Below are 19,007 nucleotides of genomic sequence, written 5' to 3' on the forward strand. Positions count from 1 at the left end.
AATATATATTCATCAAGGAAAGACTGTCATGACTATGTTTAACTTATCATTTTAATTATACTGCATGATGAAACAGCTATATTAAATAACTTAACTAATAACTTAGCCTTACAGTAAAAACTGTGTGCAATTTTTCTTTAAGATATTAATTTTATCGTAAGACCTGTTTTTTTCTAACATGGGTAATGTTTCTGTACTGACATCTTCATAGAGCAAAATTAATTATTTCTGGGCAAAGATAAGCTTCTGAATTCTTTTGTATTTCATTATATTTCTCTTTTTAATATTTGAAAATACCCCCAAAAAATTAAATTTCTCACTCTTTCACTGCTTTGTTTCCTTTTGAAGTTATACATACTTTTGTAGGACATAATAAAGGAGAAACTCTGTTCATGAAAGATTACTTCTATGGTTCTGCCTAGACTGAATTCAGTCATATAAAGGTGATATAATTGCCCATGTGGATAGTGTTTTGTGTTTGCAGTTACACTCCAGAGACAGTATCAGGATGCATTTATATAGCTGTTGCCCAAGAACTGTCAGATTATCAAGTTTAACTTACTGAGCAATAAATACTTACCAGCTTTCAAATCCAAAAGAGGCAGCATGGGAATTACTCTTTATATTACATCTTTAAACAAGCATTTCCTGTATTTTCTAGGTGATAGAAAAATTATAGTGACGTAGGGAGGGAGGGAAGGGGAGAAAAACAATAATCTGAGTCACAGTGGGAAAAATGCAAAAGGTCATTTCTTGCTAGCCTTGGGGCACATTTTTTTTTTTTCTATTTCACTGCCAAATTTTTTACTAGTGCCTTTGAGATAAGGAGGAGACTCAACCACCTGGATAACCGAATTCTGTTTCGGGGTGAAGATAGGACCTAAACCAAAACTTCGGAATAGGAATGAATGCTGTGAGACGATGCTGTCTACCAAGTGCTCTGGACGTCCCCGTTCGTTCTCTTTTCTGACACCAAATTCTTAACAGCACGCGCCTGAAGGAAAGGAACAGTTTTGATCAGTTTCCTCAGTCTGTTCTCAGTTACCAGCTCAAATCTGATTTGTGCCTGTTTCTACATCCATTCTAGGTTTTATGCATATTCCAAATGAAATTACTGTTTTAGCTTCAATTGTTCGTGCACATAATCTGTCCTTTAGTTTGACTCTCTATCCCTTTCCTTATTCAGTGTGATGTGGTAACTGAAAAAGTATTGCTTTTGATGGCATGATGCCCCCCCCAAATTAAAGGTATTAATACAGCCCTGTCACTGTCCAGTTCTGGATTTGTTAACATGTAAATATTTAAATAGTCAAAAGCCTAGAAATATTTGAAATTACTCTCAAATTGAACTATTATACTCTCAAATTAACTTTCCACATCCTAATCATCCTTCACAAGTAAATGCTTGTAACTACAAGCTGCAGATTCCTATTGCATGCTTTTTAACTGGAAGGCAGATTTGACCTTGCTATTCAGCCCCCCAGCCTACAATATTTTGGATATCACTTTCAGTGTATCACTCATCAAAAGATCCTCCTATAAATCTTCAGCACCAATACTGTCCCAAAAGCCCACTCTTATCCACTCCCTCTCGGTCTTGGTCCAAAACCCTGCTCCTTCTATCCTAAGTAGAGGCCCCAAGATCAATACAGGACATTATCATGACAAATATACTGGTCCTGGAATCATAGTGCCATGTATATCCCTAGGAAATAGTTCTCAAATTCCTGCAGCAGCAAAGACAGAGCAAGTCTGTGAGAACCCCCTTACTTGAGCCAGCTGCTATAAAATCGCTAGATGAAGGTCCCCCAGTGCGCCCTCTCTCCATCCTACATGTCTGGCATGAGAAGGGTGGAACCAGCTTCTTCACGCCTGTCTCTACCTGAAAATACCCACTACTGTGGTAAAGTCAACGCCAGGGAAGTAAAGTGGAAAATAACCAAGCTATCAGGATTTCTGAAGCTTATCAACTGCATTGTATATCTTCTTTAAAATATTTCTCTTAGCTTGAAAATAGCAACTACTAAAGGCCTTTCTTCCCACCAAATAAAAATACAGGATGGTGGAAAAGTAAGTTCAGAAGTTTCCTGAAATTCTAGGGGGAAAAAAAAAGAGAGGGAGAGAAAATACAATTTTTCCATTATTCAAAAGAAGCAGATATATAACATTCCTCATTTCTTTATGTTCTGATACATTAAAAACCTAGTCCTCTCCATGACTACTACTACGCTTTTGTAAAATAAAAATGGTTCAACAGCTAGGTACTGTGCCTAGCCAGTTGCATCAGCTGATAGTACACCACTACCATCTACTGATCAACTGGCTGTACTACCAACAAAGGTCCCAATTCAGCCTGCTTTGACTTTGCAGAGGTTTTAATTCACATATGTTTGAAAAGGATAGTAAAGACAGATAAAAGCAAGAATCTAAGATCACTAAAAGAATCTTGAAACTGAAAAAACTTCAGAGAGAACCTACTTAGTTTTTTTGAATGACGTTGAGCTATTGCTGAAAGAATTATGGATGTTACAGGTTAGTCAAACAGCATTTTGCTTTGAGTTACAAGGCATAAAAAACTGATGACAATAGTGTAGGCAACATTGATTATTGTTTCACTGAAAGGATTAAAATTGCTTTTGCTTCTTGAACTTTTACCCATGCTAATGCAAGTCATCAGAAGTGTTGTCTAAATGATTTTAGAAAACTCTTTCAAGGTATTTGGCTATCTGTATGCATTTAAAGTGCCAAGAAAGATAACGCGTTACACTGCATAGGACAAAAACACTTAGCTTGGTTATTCATGCTAAACTGGGTACGTTTGTTAGGAAGAGCTAAGTTATTGCTTACTTCTTAGTATGTCTTCTTGAATTTGACTACGTAAATGAAAAATTATTTCATAGCAAGGCATTTTCGTAGTTATGAAAGGGCTAAACTGATGCCAAATTTCTTAACTTAAAGGGGGTCATTTTGGTTCATACTCTTTACATTATTGATTGCTCTTCTGTGTGCATAGATCAGCTTTTCCCTTTTTCAAGAGACTAAAACATTTGTCTGCATCTTTAGCAAATGGAAAATTAAAGTGGCTATATCAAGTGGAAAACTTCTAGTGGAAATGCTGCTTATATTGAAAATACAATACTGTGATCTGCCAGCTCTTCTTGTATTGTTAAATCTATTTGGCCTGATTCTACTTTAAACCAAGTAAATGCAAATGAGGATTAACTCCAGTGGAGTTAAAGCTGTGTAGAAAGTGGTAGAGATATTAACAAGAATCCTGGCTATGATGTATCTTCTGCTTGGTAATTTCTGCAGTATCTACACCTCTGCAAACAGGATCTGTAAAAATACCCAGTCAGAGCACAGAATTTTGCATCTGCTCAGTCTTGCTGTCAGTCTGTGTGTCACGTATGACAACACAGAATGGGGCACAGAGTCATCCTCTCCTCTTCAGGTCCTCTGCCTTTTGTCAAAGTGCTCCATGTGGTTACCTCTGCAATCCACTTATCTTCTTTTGTCTGCATTAATGGAGTTGTGCCAATTTACAGCAATAGATAATATGGTATTATGTTCTGCACAAGTGTTTTTCTTACCTCTGTGTTTCCCTTTGCTATGCCTGTGCATTGTGCAACTTAGATTGTAGGTCTTTGAGACCAGATAGCTTTTATTTACTTCTGACAGTGCCATGCACACCTCTGACATTGTTGACATAATAAATAATGTGGCAATAACAACTTACTCCTTTTGAACAAGGAAGCAGACACATTACCCAGTAGGCTGTCTTGTCTTTGCAAGAGAATTTACAGGTGTTCAGCTGGCCACAGGAGGGCTCTCATATTGTTCCCTAAATGCAGCAAAGACCACATAATTCTGATCAGACAAATTCATTCCCTTCCTAAAATACATTCATAACATATAAAAGATAAAGGTTTTTTTATGCTTCTTAAACAAAACCTTTCCTTTAGGGTTAAGGCCAGCTGGGACCATTAAATCATCCTATACAACATGAACTAGTTGCTCCCAACTTTTTGTAGCCAGAGCTCCCTGCAACCACTTTCTCCACTTTCCCTATCCCTAGACTTCATCTCCATCTATTTGGTCCTTCCCATTCAGCCCATTCTGTTTTCCTCCTTGCACTCTCCCTCGGTTTAGTATCACTTAACAGCAATTGTAGGCAACCCAAGCAGAGGTTTATTAGTCCCAGAAGGGTTTATTAGTCTGGACTTCTACTGCTGCCAGACTTTGCCTTTATTATCATGACTCAATTCTGCAGCACACCTCTGGGAAGCAGGAACATAAGCCATATGATTTTACTAAGCTATTTTTGTTTCATCAAGATATTTTTTCAGAATGCACGTTATTTGTGTGCCTTCACATAGCATGGTCATTTTTTATAGAATGGTAGTAACTTGTATAATAGACTGGCATATCAGACTTTAGGGCGAACATGGAATGAAAGTATTTTACTCAGTCAACATTTTTGTTTACACACACACACACATGTGTGTGTGTATATATGTGTATATACAGGCCTACTGGTGACATGTACAGATACATTCAGATATATTTGTATGCTCAGATATCTATATTTATGTGTCTTCATATATGTACATATACATTCACATTATATACACAAAGATTGAGAAAGGCCAGTATTCCACAATGATACTGCAAACACTTAAACCAATATCTTGCATGGATGGGAAATACAAGAAAAGCACACCTTGATAATACAGCTTCCATATTGGTGCTTCAGAATTTCCATTTTCAATCATTTGTGTCTATCCACATACAAGTGCATGCAAGTGCATGGTCAAGCCTAACATTTAAAGACTTCCAATTTCCTACAGTCAACTTTTCAGTAGAATTTACTCAGGTTATAGCCTCCCTGAGTCCATCATTTGAATGAAAATTGAATGTCTAAATATTCTAGAGAATATTGCACCTGACAGTGAGAAGTACTGAAGTCCTTCAACCCAAAACAGGTTGGAGTGCACTAAGCTAGCTAGTCTAAAACAGAATAGACAAATTATTGCACATTCAGACCATATAGCTTTGGGGAGTAGTCTGCGCCACTCTCATGCTGACATAACATTCCTGCAGCCAGGCTAAATACAGATCTATCACAGCACTTCCTGCTCTGTGAAATTATGTGATGAAACTTAGGGCCTGTCTATTTTCCTGGAGTCAAAACCACTATCATTTTGATCTCACTTTTATCAAGCTAGATCAAATGATAACATCATAAGATACATCTAATGAGTTCATATTTTGTACAGGATTTCCCCAGAAAAGCTACATTCAGCATGCTCTGGAAAACACATTGCAACAGCTGTGTGTCAGGTGGTGTGCATCATGTGGCCTGTTGAAAGCAGAAATGCCTAGCATCTCAGTTTTTATGACATATTCATTCTGTTTGATGGCCATTGACAGTTCACTCTGTCAATGAGTGAATTTAATATATATTCCCAGCTTGTGTCTCTCATGCTCTTCTTCCATAGTGTACAGGGTTTGTAAAAGATGCTGAGAAATCCTTGCCTCCTTGACCCCTCCACTACTGGGATATCCTACCTTTTATCTATAGAGATTATTCCGTTCTCCCACATTCACCAGTTTCCTAAGTTTCTTCTCTCTTGGGAAGAAGAGAGGTTTTTAGATTTCTCATTAGTCTCTATTCTGTCTTCCTAACATATGGCCACAAACTGCCTTGACTTCACTGAACTTTCGCTGGCTGGATGCAGGGGCTGATAATAATGCTTTTGTTTTCCTTTTCTGAAGGCATGCGTCCAGCTGGAGGACCATTCCTGGAACGGCTATGGTTGTAGGGCTGCTCAGAGCAAAGGGCTGTGGATATTACTCAAGAAGCAGTGCAGGGTTTGGTGGAGGGCTAAAGCATGTACTCCACACCCAGCACATGCATATCATCTCTCCATATGGTGGGAAACACCACACTGCCTTTTGCTCAGGTGGGGCAGAGGCCATGAGTGCAGCTGAGGGAGAAGCTCTGGGAAAGCCTGGAGTTTGCTGCCTTTCCCGGCAGACTTTGAGCCCTGCTTCAGCGGCAGCAACAGTTTGTTGCTCCCGGCAGTCTGCTGCCGTAGGCAACTGTCTGCTTGTCCTGTTCCAAAACCAGTCCTGTCCGTAGCAGTCTTCAAACGGTTCAGAATCCGGGACACAAAAGCAATTTAAAAATGCTGAAGACCCACCTCCTGAGGCTTGTGGCTCTTGGGAAGCCTCAAGGTTTTCCTGAATAATCATGAAAGATGTCCCTCATAGCCAGTTATATTTGAGACAAATTATGATGCCTGGTCTTATTCACTCATGAGACAAATCAAACAGTTCTGCCCATCATTTCAGTATTTCTCATTTCACTATGTTTATCTTGCGGGCTACTTAAGCTGTCTTTTCCAGATGATGAGTAATTCAGACATAACCACCTGCAGATGCTCCCTCTCTTATTCACACTCCCCCTTGGAAACCTGCAGTGGCATCTCTGTTTCAGATAGACAGTTTTCCAGAAGAAGACTGGGAAGAGCTGATTCTCTGATAGCAACTGAGATAATAACTGTTTTTCCATCTTTAAAATGTCATCTAATAAAAATTTTAGGAAATGTTAAACCTTGATACATTTGGAATCAACAGCACAGATGTCAGGTTTAATTAGAAGTCAGTTACAGGTTGTGTATTTATGCTTCAGTCACTACAATCTACTATACATCAAGTATAATGCAAATTTGTAATGAAAAGTATTACAGTTCAAATGAACAGACTATCCAGCCATATCCACATGCTCTGGGCAAATATGAGGATAAAATGAAGAAAGAGAGAACAGTGCAGACAGAGCACTCTGCATTTCTGATGAATAGACAGGGAAACAAGAAAAGATATGCAAAGTCTGACCTGAAAAAGTCCTGGCACAAATGTATAAATATTTGCTGGTATGGTAATTAGCTTCTTGGCTGAGCCTAGCTTACAAAAAGCCTTCAGTCTCAGTGCACTCAGAAAAGAAAAGTGGTGTTACTGGACCAAAAAAAAAGAAGGAAAGAATATTTAAATATAGTAAGGAAATGCCTTGTAATTTTTTAGTCTTCAGGTGAAACCGCTACTTAAGTTACTATCTTGTTATTTTTATTCCAAATGCACAGGAAAGAGCTGGTATTCCCTTTTAACTAAAGTGGGGACTAAATTAATTCTCTCCCAAACTCTGGCATAGAGAACACTGTCATCTCTTCTTCCCCTAACTGACAAGACCATCTATACTGTCCGCAGGACCTTTGGGCACCTTCCTCCAGCCGGCGGCTGACAGCGCCTTCCTTTCCTGCCCAAGGCACCTTTGGCACTTTGCCGGGTGTGCACCACCATTTCCATCACCTCCTCCCTCTGTGCCGCGCACCGAGAACAGGCACGTTCGGTGTCTTCAGGGGCAGCCTGAAAACACCAGGACTGTGACTACCTTTGCTGCCATGCGTAAACAGGGAAGAGCAAAGTCTTCAGGTGAGTTTGGCTTTTGATTACTTTCAAAATAACAGGAGATGGCAAGCCAAAGAAAGGGCACAAGTGCACCAAAATGCTTCAAGAAGCAATAAGCTCTAGGACACCCGAAATCCTTAGACACAGAATAATAGCAAATAAACCATCAGAAGTGTTTATAAGCATAAATACTTGTGAAAAACAAGCAGTTTCCACATATTAATACTGTAACATTTATTATATATGTGCTCCACTGAAGAACTTGGTAGCAAACTCTGTGTGAACTTGAAAACATTTATAAGAAGAGCATATGAGCTTAGTGACTGAAGAAAAAAAAAACTTGCAACATGCATCAAATTAATTGTGGTGGGAAGGACACTATTTAGCACTAGCTAATTTAAAGCTGGGCCCTTGGGAACTAAGAAACTGGTTGCATTCACTGCACGGCTGTACCTGTCTAAGAGATTACAGCACTGTGATGGGATGTGTGTGGCAATCAGATGCAGCAGAGCAGTCATTTGAGAAAAATGGTATCAATAATTGCCTCAGTATTTTGATTTTAACTAGCCAGATTAAAATATTCCAAAAATTAATCCTGGTAAGGACTGGAAGAGACTGGCTGATGGTGTCACAATACAATGAAAAGAATAGCTGAAAATATTTTAAAAGACAACCTTAAATAGACCCTGTACGGTTTTACTTTTTCAAGGTTCCAGGATTACAGTATGACTCTCTTTGTAAATTACCATATAACAGTAAATTATTTTTAAACTGCTACATAACTGCATTTGAAAAACTGAGTTTTAACTTTAAAATGTTAAATCTCCAGTTCTTACAAAGAAAAAAAATTAAACAAGCTGAAGCAGAGATGTCTGTTTAAATCAGCAGATGTATTATTGCAAAATGTTGATAAGGTGTGAATTCTGATCAGCAGAAGAAAAGCATTGCTGAATTTTGATTAAAGAGGGAAAGAGGCTGCAGTAGGAAGGTGGGAGTGGATGGGGAGGGAGCTGCAGTAATCAAGACTAGGTAAAACTCCTTGAGCAAGGTGTGGCAGTAGGCACATTTGGGAATGAGTAAAGCAGAAGATAACAAGGGAAAAAATGCATGAGAGAAGAGATGGGAGGAAAGAGAAAGAAGAGCAATCAAAGTGCTGTGGTTAGAAGTATGGGTGAGAGGGAACGGTAGGCAGGTTTTTTGGCAGGATAAAAGAAAGGAAAGGACAAGATATTTGAGGGAAAGGCTACAATTTGCAATTATGAAACTGATCTGCTTGAAAGTAGAACGTTGAAGTGGGGAAGAAGTTGGAGCAGAAAGATAAATGCGATTTTTGGCAGTGGAGGCAATAGCTGAGGCTATTCTTAGTAATAGTGGAGGCAATTCTTTATGTGAATAAAGAAAGCATCCTGGATGAGAGGAGGGGTGAGAGCACAGGTGACAGGCAGATGAACAAACAGGAGCTGAAGAAAGAACATGATTAATACGACTGGCTGGAGAACTTTACTCTGGCGAAATTCAGTTTTAAAAACCTTGTTAAAATTACAGGTTTTGAGAAAAATATTTGCCAGTTTCTTATTGACTTATAAAGCAGTTTAACTTTTTTTCAGAAGACCAAAATCTGGACAGAAGTTTTTAATGACATTTCAAGACCTCTGAGGAATACTTTATAGCATTTAATTTTTACTGTATCAAAGGGAGAAAACCAGAAGGAACTGCCATTAGGAAGAACAAGGAAATCCAGTCAGTGACAGATTCTCAGCTAAGAATTGTGCCAGGGTGGACGTTCATATCTCTATCAGCTTCTAGAAGAGCTATATTGCCTCAGTGATGTGCTGGGAAGACAATTGAGAGTGCCAGTATGACTCAGTGGTGAAGAACTTGGATCTAAACTCCTTTCAGAGGAGATTAAATTGAGAGTGGAGGCCCTTAAATTCAGCCAAAAGCCACTAAGGTCTTTAGAGAAGAGATTTTCAGTAGAGTATGGAGAAGAGAAGCTAGAGAGAGAGCAGACGAGGGTTGGGAACCACAAATCACGCCGACTGGAGTCAGAGCAGAACAACGAGGGATGAGCAGTGACAGCTGGAACAGCTCAGAAAGATTTTGGTAAAGCAGGACTACAGAAGGTAGTCTGTGGTTTGCATTTGGTTTTGCAAACAGTGTGCATCATACTGAAATGACACTTTAGAAAGTTTCTGTTCTACTGGTACGCTTTTGTCATTCTTTATTTTGGCACAAAGAAAGTTTGGTTTGTTTAAATCCTGAAAAAATTTTGTTTGTGTCCCAGGGGCTTCGTGGCAGTTCAGACAACTCCATAAGTAATGTTCAGCAGTGTTTAAATCGAGTCTTCTCCAGAGATGTTTTAAGTTCTTCTAGCCCACATCAGAATGATAGTCATTTCTTCAGCTGAATGTATCTATAAATAAAAGAAAAGGGAGAAGAAGGATTTGTGAGCTGGAGAATGCCTTCCTCTTAATTATAGTCCTTGTTAACCTCATAACAAACCTTAGTGTGAATATACTGTCATCTTTTCTTATTTTATTGAGAATTTTGTTATATTAGTGTTCTAACTAAATCTTTAGCTCTCAGAATCAGAGGCTTATATGAGACTCAGCTATTTGTTGTTTGTTGTCTTGTTTTAAATTCAACTTTCAATATTGCTGAAAGATACAACTCCTTAGAGTTTTAACAACAAGATCTGCCAGAAAAAAAAATGCTATTTTTCAAGGCTGCTTGAGGCTGGGAGGAGAAGAGGTGTCTGTTTTTCAACTGAACATTTAAGATCAGTGACACTAAAAAACTGAAATGAATGCAGTAAAGAGTAATGAATGTAACTACATGTTTGTGCTTGATGAATTATACATGGTGCATGTTTTCAGGTACACAAAACCTGAATCTTAAGATCAGGGCATGCTTACCCCCTCAGCACTAAACAACACAAGAGCTCAGTATGTTTCTATGAGAACTGGAATGGGAGCTGGCAGATTCTGAAATGAATCAGAGCTGCAATTCTGTTGCAGAGCATCTGTGGTCAGATATTGAGACCTTGATTTGCTTGTCAGGGTTCTAATTTTGGATTATCTTAGTATTTTGTTTTTCACTCCAGTGAAGTCCCTCCAGCCCAACTACTCTAGGTGGGTTCTGGCTTTTTTGTTGCTAGAAAGCTCTCCACAAGGCAATATAGCTGTTCTGACCTGTTCTCTGCATTTATAAAATTCTTAGTTTATAAAATAATGATTTGATCATACTGGTTTATGTAGATGCTCATATTTCAGGGAATGGCGTCCAGCTGCTACACACTTGAGTACGTTCCACCCTTAATCAGCAGAAGCAAACCAAAATATCCATGCATGGCTTGTTTCCTTGGTTAGGTTTAGCTCAGTTGGTTAGAGCATAGTGCTAATAATGCCAAGGTTGTGGGTTTAATCCCTATGCAAGCCACATTGAGGGTTGGACTAGATGATCTCCAGAGTTCCCTTCCAACCTTACCATTCCAAGATATGTATTTTCACTGAGAAATATTTGAGTATAGGAACTGGCATTTCTACACTGGACTGGCAGACCAATGCTTGGAAGCCATTTTCGTCATATGGTTCCAGCAAATCTTTTCCTAGTGGAAGGATGGGTCTCTTCAAAAAAGCGATAGGTTATCTGTATAACATTTATGAACTTGCTTTTTCATAGGTCCTGTTTGTGAAACTCTGAGTAGCAGGATATGGAACATTTTCTGAAAACCCCTGCCCTAGATTCCTTAGAACCACAAATTACCACTAGTGCCAGTCTAAACTTCTTTCTTCTTCCTTCTTCCTTTTTTCTTCTTCCTTCTTTCTTCTTTCTTTCCCCAGATAGATTAATTATCTTTTAAATTAATTGTTTGAATCACTATGTCTCCGCTACTCTAAGGAGGTTTTGCACAAAGAGTGCTTACAGACGAAACTGGCCTTATATGGAGGCAGCAATCTTTAGGAGTTGCCATTTGTCCCCAGAAGGGACAGACACTTCCTCATAGTTCACCTGACAGCAGGGGCTGGCTAGTTAAGCAGGACTGACTGCTCTTAGGAGTGGGCTTTTGCTTTCACAGCTATACAAAGAGGCAGACTTTCTGCTGTTCCTGCCATCGGAAGGGCCAGGATGAGAAGGATGGTGGCTATTTCAAAGGGGAGACCTTCTGAGGTCTTCTGAGCAGATCACCTTGGGTGGAAAGGCACAAGCTGATATTCCCCCATAGCTACCAGAAGCTCTGCTGTCCCCATACAGCCCTTTATCCTTCCTTCTCCTGCCCAAAAGCCCCCTGACTTCTTGATCATCCTTTCATCCCTTCTTCAGGTCTACCACTGACTTCCAGTCCCCTAGAGATCCTTCTTACGCTGTGCTCCAGCCTCCTTAAATCCTTATTTTAAGTTCAAGACTCCCATTAGTCTTTCCTTTGCTTCCTTTAGACAGTGTTTTTTCCTTCAGCCTAGTTCTATTCTGGGAGTACCCACAAGATAAGTATTTATATATATATATATGTTCACACATATATATACATACATACATACATACATATATATATATAGGATAGTAAAACCTAATTTTGACTCTACATTTACTGAAACCTTGTGCTGGGTCCACATCCTGTTGTTTACCAAAGGGATTCAGTGTGCAGTCAAGTATGAGGATGTGAATATTTCACCCATAAATGTTCCAGGCTGATTTTTCTTTGTAAACAAGTACTTATTTCTTGCTTAGGCAAACATTCCTTTACCTTAATTGCATGTATGGGCAGTAATTGACTTCAACATACACATGCTGGGCTGTGAGTAAGAATGTTGAAATCGTCTGAGATTTTTTCAGGGGAAAAAGATCTTTATGCTAAAGAAAACAGTGCTGTGTTTTGTATCCACACACAGCATGGTTAAAACTAAAGCAAAAGCAAAAGTCACATACAAAAACTGCTAGATTTCTGCTAAAGATAGTAAGCTATTATTGTCCTGACCATAAAACTTTGATTTTTGTCTTTGCAAGATCTGGGACTAGATATCTTTCAGAGTTTTCATGTGGAAATGTTGAATATCCCATAATCAGTACCTGGTTCAGCTTACCAGGAACTTTCCAAACTAATCTTCAGGGCTTTGTACTCAATACTTTTCCTTTCTTTTTCTTTTCCAGATTTAGTTTGTGTATGATCTTCAGACTGTTCTTAAATGCACAAGCTGGAACTACTAACCCAGAAGGCTGGAGAACATCTTGCAAGGAGGTATATTAGTATGACAAAAATTTGCCCTTCTGGTTGACTGAGCTCACTTGCTATCTAGAAAATATTTAACTATTAATCCAGTATAGATTTGGCATTGGCTGACTAAGCATGACTTTAATAAGTTATTTTTGTATACATGGAAATAATATCATCTAAAAAAAACATTCTAGAAGTTGAGACAGACTAGAAAAAGAAATAATCAGCTTGAATTTTTATTTAAGTGTAATCAGTATACCATTCAAAAACTTCTGTGAAACTACTCATCACAGAAAGTAGAAAACTATGAACTATATGTTAACTATAAACCTAACCTCAAAATAAGCCATATACTCTTCAAAGCAGTCTTTGAACAGTTGTATCTACTAATGATCTGAAAGTTAGAGAGATTCATTAGCTAGGTATGTTGTCAGCAAGTATGCTGTTGTAAGCATGACTTAAATGATCAACTATTTGGAATTTGTTTGTTTGTACAATATAGTTTCTTCACTTGAATTTCACTGAGGAGCAACATATTTCTCCAGGTCTCATCTTGAACTAGAGAAATGGGAAATGCTGTAGAAAGGAATACCTGGGACAGGAACAGGTTCACTCAGTCAGTCTTCACTGCTGTTCCAGGGTTTGGGCTCAGGTATTCTTTCTGAATAGAAATGACCACAGATAAAGTTAAGTTCTTACTAAAACTTGAGTGAGGACATTTTATTGTACTAATGTTATTTATCGACGCCTCTTCTATGGTGTCTGCTCAAGCTCCCATAAAGTGGTTCTTTTTTTCCTTAAAAGTAATTTTCTAGCTAATATATGGCAGCAAAAAAAAAAAAAGGCATTAAAACATGACTGGAGTATAACTGATATCTGCCCAAGTTAAAGAGAATTTGAACGGAGCTCCAAGCCATGAACCACCCCATGTGTCACAGTGAGTGCTCATTCAGAAACCAGTGGCATCACCAGTGTGTCTATGTGAGACATTTCAGTGCTCACGGAAGCAAGGGAGAAAGGTTCGTTTCCTGAGGGGCTATTTGGAGGAATAGCTGTTTGATGTGAATGGGTGCATTTATGAGATTACTACCATATAATTATACATAAAAATATAGCTCGGTGTGCCCAGCATAGTCTATAAGTATATCTGGGCTCCAATAAGGGGAGCTAGAGCAGGGAGTGTATGGTTATTATTTATATTTTGTGGGTTTTTTTTTTAAATCTGTATGACCTTAGTTCACATATCCACATCTCATTTCAGTAGGTCAAAATATTTTATAGGAATACTGTGCAAAATATCAGTTTTCTTTTCATCCTCTGACATGTTATGTTTAGATGGGATATTGTAGTATCTAAATATTAAATTAAACATAATTTAAAAATAAGAAATCTGTGCACTTCCAGAAAAACTCTTGTTCTTTATTAAGTGCGGTATTTCTGTGGAGAACCTTTGTTTTCTTAAATACAAGTTTTGTATTTAAAAACTCAGTGCAATAACACTGTGCACAGATGAACACATTCTTTAAGAAAATTCAAAAAATAAATATTTAAAGCCTGGGTTTTGGGTTAATTGGTTAATTTAATGCAGCTATTTACATTCAGCAATAATTAAAATAGTTAAAAGTTTATTTGGAGCTATGATCCACTGATGTTCTTATGGCTATGATATCTGTCTTCTATGAAAATTATTGAACTATATTAAGGAAAACGCATGTTCTTCTTTGTAACACACTGGTCTAGCTTTCCTTATGGATAGAAACCTTTTATATAAGTTTCAAGCTCTAAGTTCATCTTATTTATGCCAATTTAAATCCATTCTTAAAACAAATCACTAAAGTGAAAGGGAACTGGGATCACAAAAAGGATGCCCCATAATGTGCTATAGTTTACCATGTGGCCAGCCTTTCTTTTCAAGAAGGAATACCTCACAATAACTAACAGCCCTTAAATTTTTATCAAATTTCTGTTACAAATCCATGGGGCTCTTCAAACTGTGCTTGGTGCAATGTAGTTATTTTTTAGACATTACATGAGATTACAGTATTTTATCTTTGTTTCATGATAAACAGGAATAAGATCAGACGATCTGTATTTGTTCGTTTGTTCTCATCTGTTAAGTGATGGCTTTTCTGTACCAACTTTTCTTAAAGGACCTCATTTCACAAATAAATCCCCTCATTTCTCAGGAGAATTCTCAAGATAAAAAATATATTGCGGTGTCTACACCGTATTTACCAACTCTTAGCAAATGTGTTTGACCAACTTAACACTGAAATCAGAGTGAAATACACTGTAATCAATTGGAGTGTCTCTAAAAAGGAAATGGCAAAGATATTAATCAAGAACTGCCAAATGAGTTTTCACATTTCTGGGACACAGGAATTTCATAAAATTCAGAAGAGCAACCACCTGTAGCTTGTGCTATTGCTACTCTTGGTTAAGTTCTGAAGTGATGCAGTAAACACCACCACTGCTTCCTAAAAGCAGTTATATAACATACTGCATGTTATGACAGATTTTATTAAAAAATAGAATTATGTTACAAACAAAACCTGAAGCTTTAAGATATTTCTGCGAGGGATTAGCCTTGCAGGCAAACCGGAGCAGGGGCAGTGTTCAGACCAAGGCCATGGGAGACCCATGAGCAGATAAGCCAGAAGCTTTATTTTGCACAGCTGTGCAAAGACAGTCTGTAATAGCCATTTCTGCACTTTTGGGGGGGGGGGGGGAATCAGAGGAAAGAGGGGAGCTCTTGCTCCCTTAGGATGTACAATACCAAAAAGAGTGGGGAAAGGAAGAAGCTGGTGGTGTAATGTTGTATCCTGTCCTCACTGGCATGGAGGGAGAAGTACACCGACAGCTGCCCTTGTGCCTGCTGCAGGATCACCTAGGGGAAAGCCCCAGGACCGACCGCCGCCCTCTCGGGAGTCCCCTCCTCGGCGCTCCGGCTGCTTCAGCACCTCCCCCGCCGGCCCGCAGCGCCAGCGCCTGGAGATAACGTTTCTGAAACAACTTCACGCGCAAAAACAGTTTTTTTTTTTTTTTTTTTTTTTTTTTTTTTTAATACGGAATCTCTACCGGGGAGACGTAACAGGGGGAAGCTGGCTCCTGCTGCGCCGCCGGAGAGCACCTTGCGCGCTCCCAGCCTCGGCCTCGGGAGAGCCGGGGCCGGGCGATGCGCGCCGCTCCGCGCACGGCAGCCGCGCCGCCCGGCCATCGCTCTCGCCGGCGGCGCCGGGGAGCCGCCTCGCCTCCCTGACAGGGAAAAGTGTCGCCGAGGAGGCCATTTTGCAGCCGTTGAGGGGGAGTCGGGCGGCAGGGACCCCCACGCCGCGACCCCGCGGCGCCAGGTAAGCGAGGGCGCGGGGCTGCCGGCAGCGCAGGCGCGGCCGAGGCGCGGCGGCGGGGGCCGGCGAGGCCGCGCCCCCCCCCGCGCGGCCGTGGGGCGGGCGCGGTGGGGCGCGGCGGGGGGCAGGGCGCGGCGCGGCCGGCAGGGGGCGCTGTCGTGCCGGGCCCGCGGCGCGGGGCACCGGGGGGCCCCAAAGGGTTAATGAGCGGGCGGCGGAGCCTCGCTGCCCCTTTCGGGAGACCGAAAAAAAGGGGGGGGGGGGGGGAAAAGCGCCCCCCCCACCCCGCGCCGCAGCCAGGATCGCGGAGCCTCCTCTCTCCTCCCCCTGCGCAAGGCCCGGCCGGGGGGAGACCCGCGGGACGCGGCGGCCGGGGCGCAGCGCAGGCTACAATGCAGCGGGCGGAGAAAGCAGGAGGGGCAGTGAAAGGCAACATGGAGGGAGGCGCGGAGCGGGCCAGCCCCTGATGCGGCTCTTTCTCCTCCTCCTCCTCCTCCGGGCAGCGGCTCCGGCGGCGATTCCCTCCCTGGCGGCGGCTGGCGGCGGCGGGTGGAAATGGGCAGGTCGGCGGCGCTTCTCCTCTGCCTGCTCGGCTGCAACGTGTGGAAGGCGGTGACCAAAACCTTAGGGGCGCCCGAGGCGGCTCAAGGTCGGTGCGGGAAGGGCGGCGGGACCGGCGGCGGCTGCATTGTGCAGGCGGCAGTGGCAAAGTTGGGGGCCGCGCCGGGGGCGTGGGGGGGATGCGAGACGCCCCCCACGCCCCGCTGTCCCCGGCGGGGGTGCCGCGCTGGAGCTGGCACCCCCGCCGGGTGCGGGGCACGGAGGGGGCGGCGCCCGCGGCTAAAATGCCCCCCCCCCCCGGCGGTAAAGGCTGCCCCGAGCCGCGGGGGAGGCGGGGTGCAGCCCCGGGGAGCTTTTGTTAACGGCAGGGGCAGGGGCTGCTGCCGGCCGCATTGTGCTGCCCCCGCGCTCCCTGCGCGCTGCTGGGGCTGTTGCATTGCGTCCCTTCTCCCCCGGCAGCTCCGCTCCCCCGCCCGCGCCTGCCGCAGGGCCCGAAGCCGCGGGGAGGGGCGGGCCGCGGGGACGCCCGGCGGTGGGGCCGCGCCGGTGCGCCCCCCCCCCCCCCCCCCCCCGGGGGCCCCGGGAAGTTGGCGGCCCTCGGCCGGGCCTTTTGTTCGGCGCTGGGGGCGGCCGCGCCGCGCCGCGCCGGGGGCCTGTCAGGGAGCCGGCAGGCCTTGCTGCGGCCGGCCTGGGGCAGCGGCGGAACGGGCGCCCCGCGGTCGGCCGGGCGCCTCGCCGGCGCGTCCCGCGGGGCGCCGCGGGCAGCTCCTGGCCTCGGCGGGCGGCCCGGCCTCGCCGCCCGCGCCCGCCGTGCACCTGCCCCCGGGCCGCGAGGGGGCGGCACGGCGGCCCCGCGCCGCGCAGCGCTGTCCAGGGGCTACGCGCGTCGTCCGGCCCGGGAGAGCCCCTAGCCCGGCTGAGCCGTCGTGACGGGGGCAGGCGACCGCCGATAGTCTCGGACTGGGAGTTCAAGAAGAATATACCAAAATTGTAGCAAAACCTGCATGCTGCCGGCTAGGTGATCTGATGTCAAACTTATATTCTGTGTCAGTCTTTTCTAAGGACAAAATAGCAGCAGTTGTGGAATAAGAAGTACTTATGAACAGCAACTTGGGGGCCCTTAAACTCAGCATACGGAATTTGTTGATAGGTTTACCAGGAAAAAAAACAGAACTGTGTTCTCCTCTTGAAGCTGGCACTTCAGATACCAAGTTTTGCTGTAATTTCTGTGATCGTATGGAAAATCTCTTGTATACGTGATCAGAATGGGGGGTACCAACAAAATTAGTGCCTTTTGACTGCCCTATCTCATCTGTGTTGAGTGGAATTCATTGTATCTGGAAAGACTGACTTGTCTCTGTAGCTGTTACATCCTCATCAAACCATGATAGCTGATGAGTTAAGTAATAGCAGTTATGTCAAGAAGTAGAGAACATTTATATCTAAATAGAATAGCCTGATTTTGTCTTCAGTGTGAAGAACATCTGAGAGTTTTCAAAGATAGTACCATTTTTCAAACTCTGATTACTAGCCCAGTCTTTACCCCTTTGATATGTACATTGGTAAATGGGTATGTAGAGCTAGTCTAGTGTTAAAGTATATTCTGTTCAACCCTCATCACTAGTTACCAACCGTGTAGCACGAGTCTTTTGGGGGAGTTTATGCAGCAGAAGACAGTAGCCTTGAATAAGTTCATAATAGTCAGCTATGCACATCCTGGGGGTGGGGGGAAGGGATGTCAGTGCCAGGCACATTCCTTATTTATATACTGAGCACAATAAGTGCTAAATGATTATGAAACCTAAGCCAGCTTTTTTTTCCTCCCTCTGTTTTTGCTGTGGTGATAGTTCTAGTCACAGGTTAAAAGCACTGTTGCCAAAGTTTAGGGATGTGTGGAGCTGACGTTCTCTCTCCTGGATGGCTGTACACTGTGTGGCTAAGAAGAGACTGGTAAAAAACCAAGAGATGAGAAGAAAGGTAGAGCTGAGAAAGCCAAAAGATGCCTTCAAGGAGTAATTGCTACATCTGCAGTATTTATTACTGGACAGATCATAAGAAACTGTAGTAGAGAGCCCTTCCCATGATGGGACAGATTAGATGAGACTCAATTAAGATTTTGCATGCCTGTATTAACAGACTGGTGTTAAATACCATCTAGATTTGAACATGGGAGCTGTAGTTTAGTACTCTGGTGAGGGAAGGGGTGGTGGGTGCTTTGCATCTAGCATCTAGCTTTTTTTCTTTTTTGCTACTCTCAGCCTTCTGTTCAAATGGTTCCATTTTTAAATTCTCCTCAGCCAGAGTGATTACACAATTCGTGAATATGTGAAGTACTGGTAATTAATCCCTGTGTTTAGCACCCTATTTAGAAAATTAGATGAGTTTGGCACATTGTTACCCTATTTGATTCATTATGCAGA

At 42.5% G+C, this 19,007-nt stretch overlaps 1 protein-coding gene across 1 annotated transcript in view; it reads left to right on the forward strand.

The window, feature by feature from the left end:
• The first annotated feature begins 15,879 nt into the window (after nucleotides 1-15,879).
• FAM171A1 (family with sequence similarity 171 member A1) overlaps nucleotides 15,880-19,007 on the forward strand; it is a 91,783-nt gene continuing 88,655 nt past the window's right edge. Inside the window, exons 1-2 of the mRNA XM_062569069.1 lie at nucleotides 15,880-16,029; nucleotides 16,530-16,675. Of these exons, the coding sequence (XP_062425053.1) occupies nucleotides 16,582-16,675 (94 nt within the window). The 5' untranslated portion in view covers nucleotides 15,880-16,029; nucleotides 16,530-16,581. The remainder of the gene's footprint in view (nucleotides 16,030-16,529; nucleotides 16,676-19,007) is intronic.

Source organism: Rhea pennata, chromosome 2 (genome assembly GCF_028389875.1).
Source record: "Rhea pennata isolate bPtePen1 chromosome 2, bPtePen1.pri, whole genome shotgun sequence".
In the NCBI taxonomy this organism is placed as follows: Eukaryota; Metazoa; Chordata; class Aves; order Rheiformes; family Rheidae; genus Rhea; species Rhea pennata.